This window comes from Bos grunniens, chromosome 4, assembly GCF_055505025.1.
Source record: "Bos grunniens cultivar Pamir isolate PY7600 chromosome 4, Bosgru_T2T1.0, whole genome shotgun sequence".
Classification (NCBI taxonomy): domain Eukaryota; kingdom Metazoa; phylum Chordata; class Mammalia; order Artiodactyla; family Bovidae; genus Bos; species Bos grunniens.
In genome coordinates this window covers 16,699,027-16,714,514 of record NC_141168.1, presented here as the reverse complement: position 1 = coordinate 16,714,514, position 15,488 = coordinate 16,699,027, and the positions used below count along the sequence as shown (strand labels likewise).

The following is a 15,488-nucleotide window of genomic DNA, read 5'->3' as shown; positions in this document are numbered from 1 at the left end:
AGGCACTCTATCAGATCTAGTCCCTTAAATCTATTTCTCACTTCCACTGTATAATCATTAAGGGATTTGATTTAAGTCATACCTGAATGGTCTAGTGATTTTCCCTACTTTCTTCAATTTCAGTCTGAATTTGGCAATAAGGAGTTCATGATCTGAGCCACAGTCAGCTCCTGGTCTTTTTGCTGACTGTATAGAGCTTCTCCAACTTTGGCTGCAAAGAATATAATCAATCTGATTTTGGTATTGACCATCTGGTGATGTCCATGTGTAGAGTCTTCTCTTGTGTTCTTGGAAGAGGGTGTTTGCTACGACCAGTGTGTTCTCTTGGCACAACTCTATTAGCCTTTGCCCTGCTTCATTCCGTACTCCAAGGCCAAATTTGCCTGTTACTCCAGGTGTCCCTTGACTTCCTACTTTTGCATTCCAGTCCCCTATAATGAGAAGAACATCTTTTTGGGGTGTTAGTTCTAAAAGGTCTTGTAGGTCTTCACAGAACCATTCAACTTCAGCTTCTTCAGCATTACTGGTTGGGGCATAGGCTTGGATTACTGTGATATTGAATGGTTTGCCTTGGAAACGAACAGAGATCCTTCTGTCATTTTTGAGATAGCATCCAAGTACTGCATTTCTGACTCTCTTGTTGACCATGATGGCTACTCCATTTCTTCTAAGGGATTCCTGCCCACAGTAGTAGATATAATGGTCATCTGAGTTAAATTCACCCATTCCAGTCCATTTTAGTTCGCTGATTTCTAGAATGTCGACATTCACTCTTGCCATCTCCTCCTGTTTGACTACTTCCAATTTGCCTTGATTCATGGATCTAACATTTCAGGTTCCTGTGCAATATTGCTCTTTACAGCATCTGACCTTGCTTCTACCACCAGTCACATCCACAACTGGGTATTATTTTTGCTTTGGCTCCATCCCTTCATTCTTTCTGAAGTTATTTCTCCACCGATCTTCAGTAGCATATTGGGCACTTACCGACCTGGGGAGTTCCTCTTTCAGTATCGTATCATTTTGCCTTTTCATACTGTTAATGGGGTTCTCAAGGCAAGAATACTGAAGCAGTTTGCCATTCCCTTCTCCAGTGGACCGCATTCTGTCAGACTTATCCACCATGACCCGTCCATCTTGGGTGGCCCCACACGGCGTGGCTTGGTTTCATTGAGTTAGACAAGGCTGTGGTCTGTGTGATCAGATTGGCTAGTGTTCTGTGATTATGTTTCAGTATGTCTGCCCTCTGATGCCCTCTCGCAACACCTACCATCTTACTTGGGAACATTTCATGCAAAGATGGGCACAATAAAGGACAGAAATGGTATGGACCTAACAGAAGCAGAAGATATTAAAAAGAGGTGGCAAGAATACACAGAAGAACTGTAGAAAACAGAGCTTCACGACCCAGATAATCACGATGGTGTGATCACTGACCTAGAGCCAGACATCCTGGAATGTGAAGTCAAGTGGGCCTTAGAAAGTATCACTACGAACAAAGCTAGTGGAGGTGATGGAATTCCAGTTGAGCTCTTTCAAATCCTGAAAGATGATGCTGTGGAAGTGCTGCACTCAATATGTCAGCAAATTTGGAAAACTTAGCAGTGGCCACAGCACTGAAAAAGGTCAGTTTTCATTCCAATCCCAAAGAAAGGTAATGCCAAAAAATGCCAACTACTGCGCAATTGCACTCATCTCACATGCTAGTAAAGTAATGCTCAAAATTCTCCAAGCCAGGCTTCAGCGATACGTGAACCGTGAACTTCCAGATGTTCAAGCTGGTTTTAGAAAAGGCAGAGGAACCAGAGATCAAATTTCCAACATCTGCTGGATCATGGAAAAAGCAAGAGAGTTCCAGAAAAACATCTATTTCTGCTTTATTGACTATGCCAAAGCCTTTGACTCTGTGGATCACAATAAACTGTGGTAAACACTGAAAGAGATGGGAATACCAGACCACCTGACCTGCCTCTGGAGAAACCTGTATGCACGTCAGGAAGCAACAGTTAGAACTGGACATGGAACAACAGACTGGTTCCAAATAGGAAAAGGAGTACATCAAGGCTGCATATTATCACCCTGTTTATTTACCTTATATGCAGAGTACATCATGAGAAATGCTGAGCTGGAAGAAACACAAGCTGGAATCAAGATTGCCAGGAGAAATATCAATAACCTCAGATATCCAGATGACACCACCCTTATGGCAGAAAGTGAAGAGGAACTAAAGAACCTCTTGATGAAAGTGAAAGAGGAGAGTGAAAAAGTTGGCTTAAAGCTCAAGCTTCAGAAAACGAAGATCATGGTATCCGGTCCCATCACTTCATGGCAAATAGATGGGGAAACAGTGGAAACAGTGTCAGACTTTATTTTGGGGGGCTCCAAAATCACTGCAGATGGTGACTGCAGCCATGAAATTAAAAGACACTTACTCCTTGGAAGGAAAGTTATGACCAACCTCAGTTCAGTCAGTTCAGTCGCTCAGTCATGTCCGACTCTTTGCGACCCCATGAATCGAAGCACACCAGGCCCTCCTGTCCATCACCAACTCCCAGAGTTCACTCAGACTCACGTCCATTGAGTCAGTGATGCTGGAGTGGCCGAGAGGAGCTACCCCACTCCCCCACGCCCGAGGCCAGGGGTGGAGGCCAGGAGGAGCAACCCCACATCCAAGGAGCGGTGGCTGCGCGGGCACAGGAGGGCCTAAAGGAGCTATCCTGCGTTGAAGGTCAGGAAGGGCGGCAGTGAGGAGATACCCCTCGTCCAAGGTAAGGAGCAGCAGCCGCGCTTTGCTGGAGCAGCCGTGAAGAGATACCCCACGCCCAAGGAAAGAGAAACCCAAGTAAGACGGTAGGTATTGCAAGAGGGCATCAGAGGGCAGACACACTGAAACTGTACTCACAGAAAACTAGTCAATCTAATCACACTAGGACCACAGCCTAGTCTAACTCAATGAAACTAAGCCATGCCCGTGGGGCAACCTAAGACGGGCCGGTCATGGTGAAGAGATCTGACAGAATGTGGTCCACTGGAGAAGGGAATGGCAAACCACTTCAGTATTCTTGCCTTGAGAACCCCATAAACAGTATGAAAAGGCAAAATGATAGCATACTGAAAAGAGGAACTCCCCAGGTCAGTAGGTGCCCAATATGCTACTGGAGATCAGTGGAGAAATAACTCCAGAAAGAATGAAGGGATGGAGCCAAAGCAAAAACAATACCCAGCTGTGGATGTGACCAACCTAGACAGCATATTAAAAAGCAGAGACATTCCTTTGCCAACAAAGGTTCGTCTAGTCAAGGCTATGGTTTTTCCAGTAGTCAGGTATGGATGTGAGAGTTGGACTGTGAAGAAAGCTGAGTGCCGAATAATTGATGCTTTTGAACTGTGATGTTGGAGAAGACTCGAGAGTCCCTTGGGCTGCGAGGAGATCCAACTAGTCCATCCTAAAGGAGATCAGTCCTGGGTGTTCATTGGAAGGACTGATGCTGAATCTGAAACTCCAATACTTTGGCCACCTGATGCGAAGAGCTGACTCACTGGAAAAGACCCTGATGCTGGGAGGGATTGGGGGCAGGAGGAAAAGGGGATGACAGAGGATGAGATGGGTGGACGGCATCACTGACTTGATGGACATGAGTTTGGATAAACTTTGGGAGTTGGTGATGGACAGGGAGGCCTGGCATGCTATGATTCATGGGGTCCCAAAGAGTCGGACACGACTGAGCGACTGAACTGAGCTGAACTGAGGGATGCAATGCACAGTATGATTAACTATAGTTAATGATGCTGTATAGCAGTATTTGCATGTTGCTAACAGAATGAATCCTAAAAAATTCTCATCACAAGAAAAATAAAGGTATTAAAGTACATTTAAATGAGTTGCTGTATTATGACATCAGTTCTCCCCAAACGTAATAGACAATGCAATTTCTAGTTAAAAAAAAATCACAACAGAGTTTTTTTGTGAAAACCAACAGGCAGATTTTAAAATTTCTGAAGAGGAAAAAAAGACCAAGAGGCAAGATAATCTGAAGGAAAACAGTGGGAAACTGCCTTACCAGACACCTAAAGTTACTGTAAAGCTCTTCTACATGAGACAGTGTGATACTGATAAGAGACACACAGATCAATGAAGCAGAAGGGGCCAGAAAAAGAAGTGTATTTGCTAACTCAACACCTAACACAGACAGCATTGAAAACAGGTGCAAAAAAGATGGCCTACTTACAAAAGTAGTACTTGGCATCTAAGTCTGAAATTAACCTATACAATATATTACATTTTGTCAAATCTGACTCAGTTTGGGTGGGTTTAAAAATCGACTGACTTCTGGAAATGAACAATGTAAGATAGCTGAACAACATGAATGTATTTAATGCCACTGAACCTTACACTTAAAAATGGTTAAGATGGTAGGTAAATTTTATGTCTGTTTCGTCACAATTTTTTCTTTTGCTGAGTAGAGTTTAACATTTGGCAGCAGGTGTTGTTCTTTTGTCCATAAGAGACAGAGGTGAATTACAAATGTATTTTTTTTTTAAATCACCTGAAATACCTCTCTCTCTCTCTCTCTCTCTATATATATATATATTTACATATATCCCAAATATATTTTGGCTCACTTTTCTCAGTTTGGTTATTTTGGTGTTTTTTTTTCCCACATGGACTATTTTTAAAGTCTTTACTGAATTTGTTACAATATTGTTTCTGTTTTATGTTTTGGTTTTCTGGCCACAAGGCATGTGGGATCTTAGTTCCCTGACCAGATGGAACTTGTACTTCTTGCAGTGGAAGGTGAAGTCCTAACCTTTGGACTGCCAGAGAAGTCCCTGCCTCATTGTGATTTACTTTTTGAATATATTTTTATGTTTTTAATCTTAACCTTTTATTTATTTTTTAATGCTTTACTTATTTTACAATCTTTCATGTTGGAGTGTAGTTGGTTAACAATGTCGTCTTAGTTTCAGGTGCATAGCAATGTGATTCAGTTATATACACACACATACACACACACACATTTATCTATTGTTTGTCAAATTCTTTTCCCATTTAGATTATTGCAGAATATTGAGCAGAATTCCCTCTGCTCTACAGTAGTTCCTTGTTATCTATTTTAAATATAGCAGTGTGTACATGGCAATCCCAAACTCTAAATTTTTAGTTGAATATATTTTTTAAAGTGGTCTTTGGAAATTCATCTTCATAAGAATGAAATTGGACATATACTCCATCACAGGCAAGGAGAGGTTAATGCAGTCCTTAAAATGTTAAGAGTTTTTAAAGAAAAATTCAGGACAATTTTTTGACGGTCTCAGGATAAGGAAGAATTTCTTATGACACAAAAAGTAGAAACCCTCCAAAAAAAAGGAAAAGAAAAAAACAGTATAAAACCATAAAGAAGAGGATGGAAAAATACTTCTCTTCATTAACAGATACCTTAAGCTGACAGGGGGAGTTCATTTATTTTCAATATATACTTAATACCCAGACACTTGAAGAATTCCAAAACTAAGGAAAAGCACAACCTTTCCCCTCAACAAAACAGGCAAACTACAAACACAGACATTTCACAGCAGAGAAAGCACAAGTGGGCACTGAGGAGACACCTCTCCTCACAAGGATTCAAGGGTATGCAAACAGAGACCTCACTTTACACTGAAGACTAGAAAAGCACAGATATCAGACTGCACCAAATGTGAGAGAGCCACGTCGTTACAGACCGCTAATGGGGGTGGGAAGCGGTACAGTCACTGTGGAAGACAACCTGGCACCCGCCAACAGAGCCGAGGAGGGACCAGCCTGGCTCCCAGCAGGCTCACCCCCAACACCTAAGTCACAGAAGCCGGAGCACATGTGAACACATAAACACATGGGAACCATCGAGAGCAGCTCCCTTCAGACCAGGTTAAAGGACAGGCAAGACTATCTGTGCTGACAGACGCTGAAACAGCAGTGGTTTGTGACATGGACACTGACCGGAAGAGGGCTGGAAGGGGGGCTTCTGGGTGATGAAAATGGTCTACAGCTGGATCAGGGCACTGGCTGCACAATTTATGCCTTCCTCAAAATTCACTGACCTATATGCTTAGTAGCTGTGCATATCACCAAGTATCCATTTTAACTTAAAAAGCCTCAGAAAAGGAGAGGAAGAGAAGGGGGAGACTTAGATAAGGGCTGGCTACATGAGCCACTTAATCTTCCAAAAGGGGGTAATTTGTTTCCCATACTTTACCAGCATCAAGTTGCACATAACTGTACCCTAAGCACAAATTTATTTTACCCACTCAAAAAACGGGCTCAAATTCTCTTCTTGGCAACATATGTTCCAAGGAATCCAAGATACGGTAAGCATTTGAAAATAAAGTTACTCAACACTTCCCCATTTACTCTAAGTGAAAATTCTAGGACATACGTAGAAAAATAAAAAAGACTGAATGATAAACAGCAGTTCAGCTGCATGACTTTACAGGCAAAGGCTAAAATTTCACAAATGACTACTTCTTGGTTTTCTGGACTAATCAATGAGGATACATTTACATAATCGATCCCAGAATCAAATCATTCAAAACTTACTTGGTACCCCTCCCTCACTCCTCTCCCCATAGCTCCTCCCTGAAAAAAGAGGAAGATGAGGGAACAGAGGCGTCAACCACCAGCATGACCATCAGCCCTCAATTTCCAGCCCAGAGCCTCTGCTTGTAGACCAGGTAGCCTGCTTACTCCATGTGTGTGTGTCTGTCTGAAGCCCATCAAAACTAAAGCCCACTGTGTCTAAACTTCTTATACTGCACACAAAGGCCCAGGCACAAACAGACACAGATGACGTATTTCATACCCGTCTCTTGCAGGATTGCTATATGCCTCTTCAATAAGCTCCATTTTGTGCAAATCCTTCCACTTGCCTCCATCTAAGACTTGCCATCGATATGGCAAGTGGAAATGAACTCTACTGCACTTATCTGAAATAAAAATATAAGGAGGTAAGCACATTGGCAGCACATAGCATGGCCCAGCCCTGTGGTTCCCAATGGGTGTGGTGCTGCCTGCTGACCTGGCAACATTTTAGAAATCTGTGAGGGAGCCTTTTTTAATGAAGTCATACCTGAGCATTTAGATACTGAATTTTATTATACACACTTGCCTTTTATGTCTCCCTTTTTAACAGGACATTAAACACATCAAACTTATTTTTTAAAACTGTGTGTTGGTAGGTTACATTATGTATGAATTACATCTCATGAGAGTAAAGCAGCTGATCATGAGATGGTCAAAGCTTCCATCCCTGCAGGGGGCAGTCTGTCCATGCATTATTGCCATATATGTGACATTTGGATGGAGAGCGATCATACCAGAAATGGAGGCAGGTCCATCTCTACTAGAACCATCCCAACCCAAACAGGTCCTACCACAGGTGGGTCAGCAGCACGGTTCCAGTCTGCCTTGATCTTTGTGGCTACCAACATGCTCTCCCCTTCTCAACATACCCCACTCCTAGAATGTATTATACACATGGCCTGGATCTGTGGTTGCCAGCCAACTGCTCCCACTGCCTTCCCTGTGCTCCCCAGGTCTGTCCCTCCTAGTACCTCCTGCCTGCTGTGCCTTGGCCAATGCCAGCAGCTCACCTGGAACGCTGCTCACACCCACCTCTACCTGCAGAGGTTCTAGTACATCCTGAAGGAGGAATGTTGTGAGAGGAAAGGGAGACAGGAAAGAAGTGCAATGGGAATCTCCACACTCTGATACCTGCAGGATCCATATACTATTAGGTAGAAAGATACACAGGTATGGAATGCCTCTATTTGGGTGAAAAAATAGAAAAGACAGGATTAGATATATTCTCACTAAATACACATGTGGGAATGGGAGAGGGAAGACTAGGTGGCTGGGCACAAAGGTATGAGGAAAGATTTGAATTTTGAAATGAAAATATAGTCCACAAAAGTCAAACATCTGTATCATTTGAAAAAAGGTACAAAATAGTGTGCATAGTGACCTTGTGCAAAAAGAGACTAGATATACACTTCTGCTTGAATAAAATCTTTACGGAAGGATATTCAAGGAACTAGTAATAAGGACTGTTTCTGGAGGGAATCTTGGTGCTGGGAAAAAGGGTGTGAGGAAGACATTTCTTACTGTCTTTTGTACATTCTTAATTCATCTTTCAAAGTAATAACAATGAAGTCTGGCTAATTTGACACCTGACAAAGATGTGAAGTGAATAAAGAATATTGAAAACTATTACAAATCAATAATGAGATCAAACAACCCAATAAAAAATGGGCAAAACAGTCACAAAGGACCATATACTGTATGATTCCATTTATATGAAATATCCAGGCAAACCCATAGAGACATAATGTAAATTATGTAGTTACCAGGAGCCTGAGGGTGGGGAGAAGGGGTAGTGACTGCTAATGGGTTTCTTTGTGGGTGATGAAAATGTTCTAATATTAACTGTGATGATGGTTGCACACATTGACTATGTTAAAAACCATTAAATAAATTGTATACTATGTGAAATATACTTAATATCTTAACAAAGCTGTTATTTGCCTGCAAAATAGGCAAAAGATTTAAACAGATACTTCACAGAAGATATGCAAACAGCCAAAAGGCATATGAAAATACATGCTAAACATCATTACTTATCAGGGAAATACAAATGAAAGTCACAATGGATATCACTACTCATTTACTAGGATGGCTAAAATTTACAGGACTGACAATACCAAGTGCTGACAGTGATGCAGAGCAACCAAAACTCTACTACACAGCTGGCGGGAAAGTGAAATGGATCCACTTTGGAGGACAGTTTGGCAGTAACTTGTAATGTTAAATACATGTTTATCATACGATCAGACATTCCACTTTGAGGTCTTTACTTAAGAGATGAAGACATATATCCACATGAAAACTTGTACATGAAAACTGACATAGAGGTTTTATTCATAAAAGCCCCAAACTGGAAATAACCCAAATGTTCATCAACGTACATATGTATAAACAAATTGTAGTTAATCAATGCAACAGAATACATGATTACGTTTATTTAAAATTCTGGAAAAGGCAAGTCTAGTAGTCCCCATCAACAAAAAGCAGATCAGGGATTGCCTTGGGTCAGGAAACTGGGTGGTGAGGATCAACTGTATGGGGGCATAAGAGCAATTTTTGGAATGAGAGAATTGTTTCACATCCAGATTATAGTGCCAGTTATATGGGCAAACATATTCCCCAAAACTCAAAGGGTGCATTTTATTTTGTATTAATTATATCTAATAATGCTGGTTTTTAAAAACATATATATACATACACAAACGTGTGTGTGTGGTGTATGTGTGTATCTCACACATTGCCTGACCTAGTATTCCATTTCCAGGAATCTATCCATGGTAAAATGCATGTATACTCAGATGTTCAAGGAAAAATCATTCTAATCAAATACTACACAGTTGTTTTCAAAATCCAGGTAGACATACACATATGTACTAACATAGAAAAAATCACCAAGACACACCATTAGGTAAAAGAAGTAGGTTAAATAATGCATATCACATGTTCCCATCTGTTGACAAATATGTAAAACAAATATGACCACAGTCCCATGTTTACCTTTGGAAGGCTGAAGGAAGACTTCAGGATTTACTCTGTACCATTTCACTCATTTACAAAGTGAAAGTATTCATGAATTGCTTGGGTAGTTTTTTAAAGACTGAAAACAAAACAGGAAGTTTGGGTGTTTGTCTTTTTTTTAAGAAGAGTCACCAAATTTGAGAAGGAATCATTCTTTAGTCAAAGCCCAGGACATCAGCAAGAACAAAGATTTAGTAAAAATACAGTCTCTCTCTCACACACACACACACAAAACATTTGCTACATCTGATAAAAAAGAGAGTATTGAGAGAAACTCTGAACTTAAACAAATTCTCATCCCCCAAGAGTACACAGAGGGGTCTCCTCCTGAGAAGAAGGTGTTCCTAGGTTCTGAGGCATCTCTGAGACTACAACCTCCTTCTAGAAGGGAACTAGACTGGGCATCCGAGTGTTTCTGTGGGTTTGTGACCTCACACTAAGCTAACCAAGGGACAACACCTGACATTCGTTTGCTGCATGAAACAAACAGTCCCCCAAACTCATCTACAGTTTGATTTTTAGAAACTCAAGTATTCAATAATTCTTACCACTCTCAACTCCCCAACAAAATCACTGAAGTGCCACCAGCTTGCAATTAAGAATGCCCGAACCTCTCTGGATGGGTGAGAGGACCTTGAGGGGTGACATCAGAGCAGAGCTCTGGGAACCAGGAGCAGCTGTCCCGCCTGCAAGTGGATGAAGGGGTTTCCCCCCGACTCACCTTGAAAGCTACAGCTCTTCCAGATATGGAACAAGCAGATCTGATCACTCTCCTCTTGGGTGGCAGTGTTTAGGGACACAGAACCTGTGTCTCTTCTTTCTACAAAGAAAGACCACAAAGATATGTCACCAGTGCTTCTGATATGGGGCTGGAGTAGTTCAAGGTACAAAGGAGAGAGAACAGAATTCATTCATTCCTCTGCATGAGGCAAAAGTGGGCAAGGCAACATCACAAAATCTTATAATGTTCTAGACAAAAGCACCCTCAGACATACAGGTGGACCCTCTCTGCCTTTTATGGAGGAATCCGGGAGCCCAAGGCCATATGACTGCTGCCAAATCCAGGACATCATGGTTGGGGTGAGCTTTTTCTCAGCTCTGGCTGTGCACCCAATTCACTAGGAGACCTGTTTATAAACACAAGTGCTCAGCTCTCCCTCAGACTGACTCAATCAGCAGCTTTCAACAGTGGAACCTGGGACACTTTAATAGGGAGGGGTGGGGAACCACTAACCAACACATTTTCCTTCTGTATCTACAGCCGTGATTACCCCAGAGAACAAGTGAAGGCTGCATTTTATAAACTAGATTTGATTCCAAAAGCAAATGAACTATGAGAATTGGGTTCCAATACCAAAAAAAAAAAAAAATTAATGGAAAGCCTATAATTCAAAATGAAACCTTATTTAGGTTAACTATAAGAACTTCCCAGATGGCATAATGGTAAAGAATCCACCTGCCATTTCAAGGAGACACAAGAGACGCCAGTTTGATCCCTGGGTTGGGAAATCCCCTAGAGTAGGAAATGGCAACCCACTCCAGTATCCTTGCCTGTAAAATTCCATGGACACAGGAGCCCAGCAGGCTCCAGTCCATGGGGTCACAAAGAGTTGGATACAACTGAACAACTGATCATGCGCACGCGCACACACACACACACACAGATTTTAATGTAACCAGGAGGATGCACATGCTTTCAAAGTCTACCTTTACTAGAACTGCTTCAATGAGCCATTACTTAATAATTACATCTGGGCATGCCCCAACTACCACCATGTAAACCTATAAAACTCTCCTTGTCATCACTCAATCACCTCCCTAAATTAAAACCCCACAGGACTTGAATGAAAATGTACTTTGTTTTCAGGCTACAGAGTTCGGTGTATTAATTTGATCTTATTTTTGAGATTGAAAGCTTCTATACTCTTAGATTGGAGAAGGCAATGGCACCCCACTCCAGTACTCTTGCCTGGAAAATTCCATGGACGGAAGAGCCTGGTGGGCCGCAGTCCATGGGGTCGCTAAGAGTCGGACACGACTGAGCGACTTCACTTTCACTTTTCACTTTCCTGCACTGGAGAAGGAAATGGCAACCCACTCCAGTTTTCTTGCCTGGAGAATCCCAGGGACGGGGCAGCCTGGTGGGCTGCCATCTATGGTGTCGCACAGAGTCGGACACGACTAAAGTGATTTAGCAGCAGCAGACATCCACAGGCTGGACCTTAAAGCTCACACCTGTGGCACTTTAGAGGTTGCCTCCCTCTCCCTCCAGGGGCAGGTATCCTTCCCTGCCTTTCTAACAAGGCCATAATCCAACTGACACTCTTAACAATCTATTAAAGCAAAATCGTTTGCTTCTAGGCTTCCTACTGTTAGAAGAAACTAACCAAAAGTAATTGAAGAAAATGTAAAGGAAACATACAGCGAGGACACCTCTCAAATATAAATCTCAGGTAAGTTTAGAGTGGTAAGTTAGTTTGCTGGTCATCCTGGCATTAATAATTTAGGAAGTGATCTATTAAAAATCCTAGATTATCAGTACAGCTAACAAGTTGGGGGAGCCGTGCCTCAGAGACACCTAGAACCAAGGCCCAGGACACTGGCCAGTACATGGCAAGGACTCATGTTGAATGAAAAAACGGATTATCAGGATGACCAGCCAGCAGCAGATAGTGTGAAATTCACAGGACACCAAGGCATCGTAGCCTCCCTGGTATTGAATCATGGTATTCACTTCCCACAGTATAACAGGTACTCAAGAAATGCTTACTGGGACTTCCCTGGTGGTCCAGTGGTTAAGAATCCACCCTGCAATGCAGGGGACAGGAGTTTGATCTCTGGTCAGGGAACTAGTAGCCCATGTGTGGCAGAGCAACTAAGCTCATGCAAGGCAATTAGAGAGTCTATGCTCTGTGACAAAAGATCCCGTGTGATACAATGAAGATCCCATGTGCCACAACTAAGACCCAACACAGTCTCATTACAAGCTTTATATAAAAAAAGAAATGCTTACTAAAGAAACAATCTCTGCTCAAAATCCCCCCATATGCCTGTCACTAAGCATGACATTCCTCAAAAAATAAAAAGTATCCTGGCAGGTTCACCATTCAACAAGTCAGTGCCAACTGTAGCCCAGCAGGTACCATTTAGAGATGAGCACTGAACAAAGTAAATTTGCAATGATGAAAAAAAACTCCATTCATGTCAAAAGAGAGCCAAAATTAAAATATGCTTCATTCAAAAAAATAGATAAAATGTGCCTCATGCACTTATTAAAAAAAAAAAAATCTCAACAGAACATAACGCAAAGGATGGCCCCAGAATTGTAGAGCATGGCATTCTTAACTGTGGGGTCCTTCACAGGAAAACAAGCTCTCCAGGGCAGAAGAGGGAAGACTAGATAGGGAGAAGCAGCATCACTCATCTCCATGCAGATCTCAGGCCCAGAGGGAATTCACCCACCGTCCACACCAACCCAAATTTGTTTAAAATGTGTTTGTTCACAGCTCTGATTTCAACTCATCTTCACAGCCCCCACTGGCTGGAAAGGGGTGGCCAACTCCCTTTTTCTCAGAGCAGCACAGACTTGCCCAAAGTCACACATTCCATTTGGCAGCCAGCTGGAATCTAGGAGCCCCAGCCCAGAGCCTTACTGGAAGTCCCTTGTGACTGCGAGGGTGGAGGTGGCACCCGGATGGAGGCAGAGCTCTTATTCTTGATGTCATGAGCATTTCTGTAAATGGAAGGCAGCTTGCTCACCAGCTCCGGCCTCATGCCCAACTTCTCCAGTTTTTCCAGGTTCTCAGAATTAGAGAAATCATGGGATCTCTTACAGCCAGTGCCAAACTTGCATTCACCCTGCGAAAAATACTGGCAGACATGGAGCTTGATACAGTGCTTTTTAAAGGAACAAGAGCCGTACGGTCCATCTCCTTTGTTGTAATGAAGGCAGATCTGTTAACGAAGAAGGAAAAAAGACAGCAACTTAGAAAGGCCTCACATGACACTACCTCCTTACTGAGCAGTCTCTGGTTAATTGATGTTCCTCCAGAGACCTAGCCAAGGCTGTGACCCTTTCATGACATGGGTCACAAGCTCTGAGACCATCCCTCACTCTAGATGGACAACTGCTAGCACATGCTCTTGGTAAATGGGAACCAGGAGGACAGCAGACTGCCCAGAGCAAGCCTCTCTGGTTGGGGGCGGGGGGGGGGGGAACTTCCAGCTGATCAGAGCTGCTCTTTATGAGACAACATTTTAATGTAACTCACACAGGAACATCCTAACAATCCCTGCATTCTACCGACCGCCCCCCACTTCACTGATTAACCAACTCCCTCTAACCCAGGACCCAGCTTCTCCCAACTCTTTTTTCCTCCAATTCAAGGTCAAAGAGGCTCTGAGGGTTTCAAGAAGGCCAAATACAGCCCTTTCAAAATGAGACTCAGTGAAGTTAACAGGCTTGCTCTGAGTCACACAGTTATCTAGTACACCTGGCACAGGTGGTGTCTGCTGAACTGGGTTGTTGGTAAGGTGGGGCTTGAACTTCAATCAGCTGTTCCTTCTCTACATTCCACATTCCTGGAGCTGGGAACCAAGCCAGAGACCATCATGGGCCCACCCACTCAACTCACAGGCATCATATCAAACAGAGGGCTGCAGAACCCAGACCTAGATCATCAGGGACCACCTTCTGGGGATGGAAGCCCCAGGGAGAAGATCAGCAACAGCTGGGCCCTAACCTTGATTCTGTCACTTACAAGCTGCCTGATCTCGAGCAGGCCACTCACTAGCTCTGAGATTCTGTTTCTTAATCCCCTAAATGGGACTAATGCCACCTACAAAGCCGGGCTATTGTGAGAATTAAATGAAAAATATACAAAGTGACTAGAACCAGTGGGTGCTCAGTTCATGGCGGCAGCCCGTCAACGGTCATCTGATGATGAGGGGACTAGCCTGAGAGCAGTAGTCCTGAAGGAAAGCTGCACTAGATCCGAGCTTATAGCCCATGTGATAGCACTGTGTCCTGAACCACCTCACACAGCCCAGGAGACAGACTGCACATTCCAGATGGATTACCTGCTGATTCACTTCTCACACCACTAACAAGGTGATTGCTCCAAAAAGTTAATGCCTACTCTCCCAACACAACCTCGCTCCAACTCCCTCCTGTGACACAGGAGGCTGTGCAGATGAGCCTCCACCCACCTAGTTCTCTCTCTCCCTCCCACCCTAAATCCAGGTCATGCTGACGTACACACTGTGCCCTGACCAGGCAGGCTCTCTGCCTCCCTCTTCCCAGACCTTCATCCTCCACTCATCCTCCAGCACCCAGGGCAACCACCATCTGCTCCAGGACTCCTTCCCTGGTGCCCAAACCGTGCCCCTGAGACCAGAGCACCAACTCCAACTAAAGCACTGACAATCCCATTAAAGCACTGATAACCAACAGCACCTTGCTATCAACCGCCAACTTGTCCCACCCAGTAGCTGTGCCCCGCCTGGAAGAGCAGAAGGGGTTTTGCATCTCCTTAATGCCAGTGCCTCACCTGTAGTGGATATGCAATAAAGGTTAACTGAATTAAATTGATACTAATTTTCAAAAGGCAAAGAAAAACAATACATATTATGCACCAGTCATTTGCTCTATAGCATCTTTCTCAAATAGTGATTTCAATTGAATAGTAATTCATTAAAATATAAATATTTTATGTTATTAAATGTCATTAACATATATCCATCTCATCTCTGTCGCCTCATCCAAGAAGCAGGGCCAGAACAGCCCAAAGAACCCAAGCTGGCCAGAGAATGACTGCTCAGATCTGCTGCAGAGCACAGCCAACCCTCGGCCTGG

At 43.2% G+C, this 15,488-nt stretch overlaps 1 protein-coding gene across 14 annotated transcripts in view; it reads right to left on the bottom strand.

Moving 5' to 3' along the window:
* Nucleotides 1-15,488, bottom strand: part of PARP12 (poly(ADP-ribose) polymerase family member 12) — a 46,316-nt gene that overhangs the window by 25,631 nt on the left and 5,197 nt on the right. For 10 of the 14 annotated variants that reach the window (XM_086395267.1, XM_086395268.1, XM_086395273.1 and 7 more), the window contains exons 3-5: nt 13,288-13,588; nt 10,356-10,454; nt 6,837-6,960 (exon numbers count right to left, since the gene is read on the bottom strand). In XM_086395267.1, coding sequence (XP_086251393.1) covers nt 6,837-6,960; nt 10,356-10,454; nt 13,288-13,588 — 524 coding nt within the window. Of the gene's footprint in view, nt 1-6,836; nt 6,961-10,355; nt 10,455-13,287; nt 13,589-15,089; nt 15,177-15,488 lie in introns of those variants that run through there. The other 4 variants (XM_086395281.1, XM_086395280.1, XM_086395279.1 and 1 more) reach the window with 2 other exon arrangements.